This window comes from Antrostomus carolinensis, unplaced genomic scaffold (genome assembly GCF_000700745.2).
Source record: "Antrostomus carolinensis isolate BGI_N321 unplaced genomic scaffold, ASM70074v2 scaffold42674, whole genome shotgun sequence".
Classification (NCBI taxonomy): Eukaryota; Metazoa; Chordata; class Aves; order Caprimulgiformes; family Caprimulgidae; genus Antrostomus; species Antrostomus carolinensis.
Window position 1 is genome coordinate 1896 of NW_010312156.1, and position 705 is coordinate 2600.

Consider the following 705-nt stretch of genomic DNA (forward strand, 5'->3'; position numbering starts at 1 on the left):
ACGGCCCGCCCGGTGGCCCCACATTGGCCCCACCATGTCCCCATGTCCCACCTGGTGTCCCCCATCCCACCTTGGTCCCATCATGTCCCCATGTCCCACCTGGTGTCCCCCATCCCACCTTGGTCCCACCAGCTCCACATGTCCCACTTGGTGTCCCCCCATCCCAATTGACCCCTCCATCCCACTCAGTGTCCTCACAGTCCACAGGGGACAACCCTGACCATTGAGAAACCCCTCCAGGCTGAAGAGTTTGGTCTTCTTCTCCCTCTCGATGGGGTTGGGACCAGGGTGGTGGGTGGCACAAGGTCCTGTCCAGAAGACCTTGCACTGGCAGAGGCGGATGGCGTAGATGTCCTGTCCCTGCAGCTCCAGGATGAGCCCACGGTCCAGCACGTCCAGGAGCTGGTGGGTGTAGAACCTTTGCTTCTCGTTGGGGATGATGTCGGTGGGTGGGAAGCGGACCTGCTCCAAGGTCAGTGGTCCAAAGAGCTCCACCTGCTCCTGGGTGGGCTCCAGGCTGCTGTGGAAGAGGCGACAACCGTGGGGGTTGCTGATGGTGAGGACACAGACCTGACGGCCACGGTACTGGAACTTGATCTCCAGGTCGGTCACTGTCAAAGGGAGGTGGGTGTGAGGTGACCACCAGGGACCATGGCATGGACAACCCCGTCCGGCCACCCCATGGTCACCCCACACCCATGGACA

At 62.0% G+C, this 705-nt stretch overlaps 1 protein-coding gene across 1 annotated transcript in view; it reads right to left on the reverse strand.

Annotated features, from left to right (window-relative positions):
* The window catches only part of LOC104524162 (interferon regulatory factor 5), a gene marked incomplete at its 5' end in the record, with an annotated part of 1525 nt that extends 892 nt beyond the window's left edge, over positions 1-633 (reverse strand). Inside the window, one exon of the mRNA XM_010166948.2 lies at positions 222-633. Coding sequence (XP_010165250.2) covers positions 222-633 — 412 coding nt within the window. The remainder of the gene's footprint in view (positions 1-221) is intronic.
* Positions 634-705: the final 72 nt, after the last annotated feature.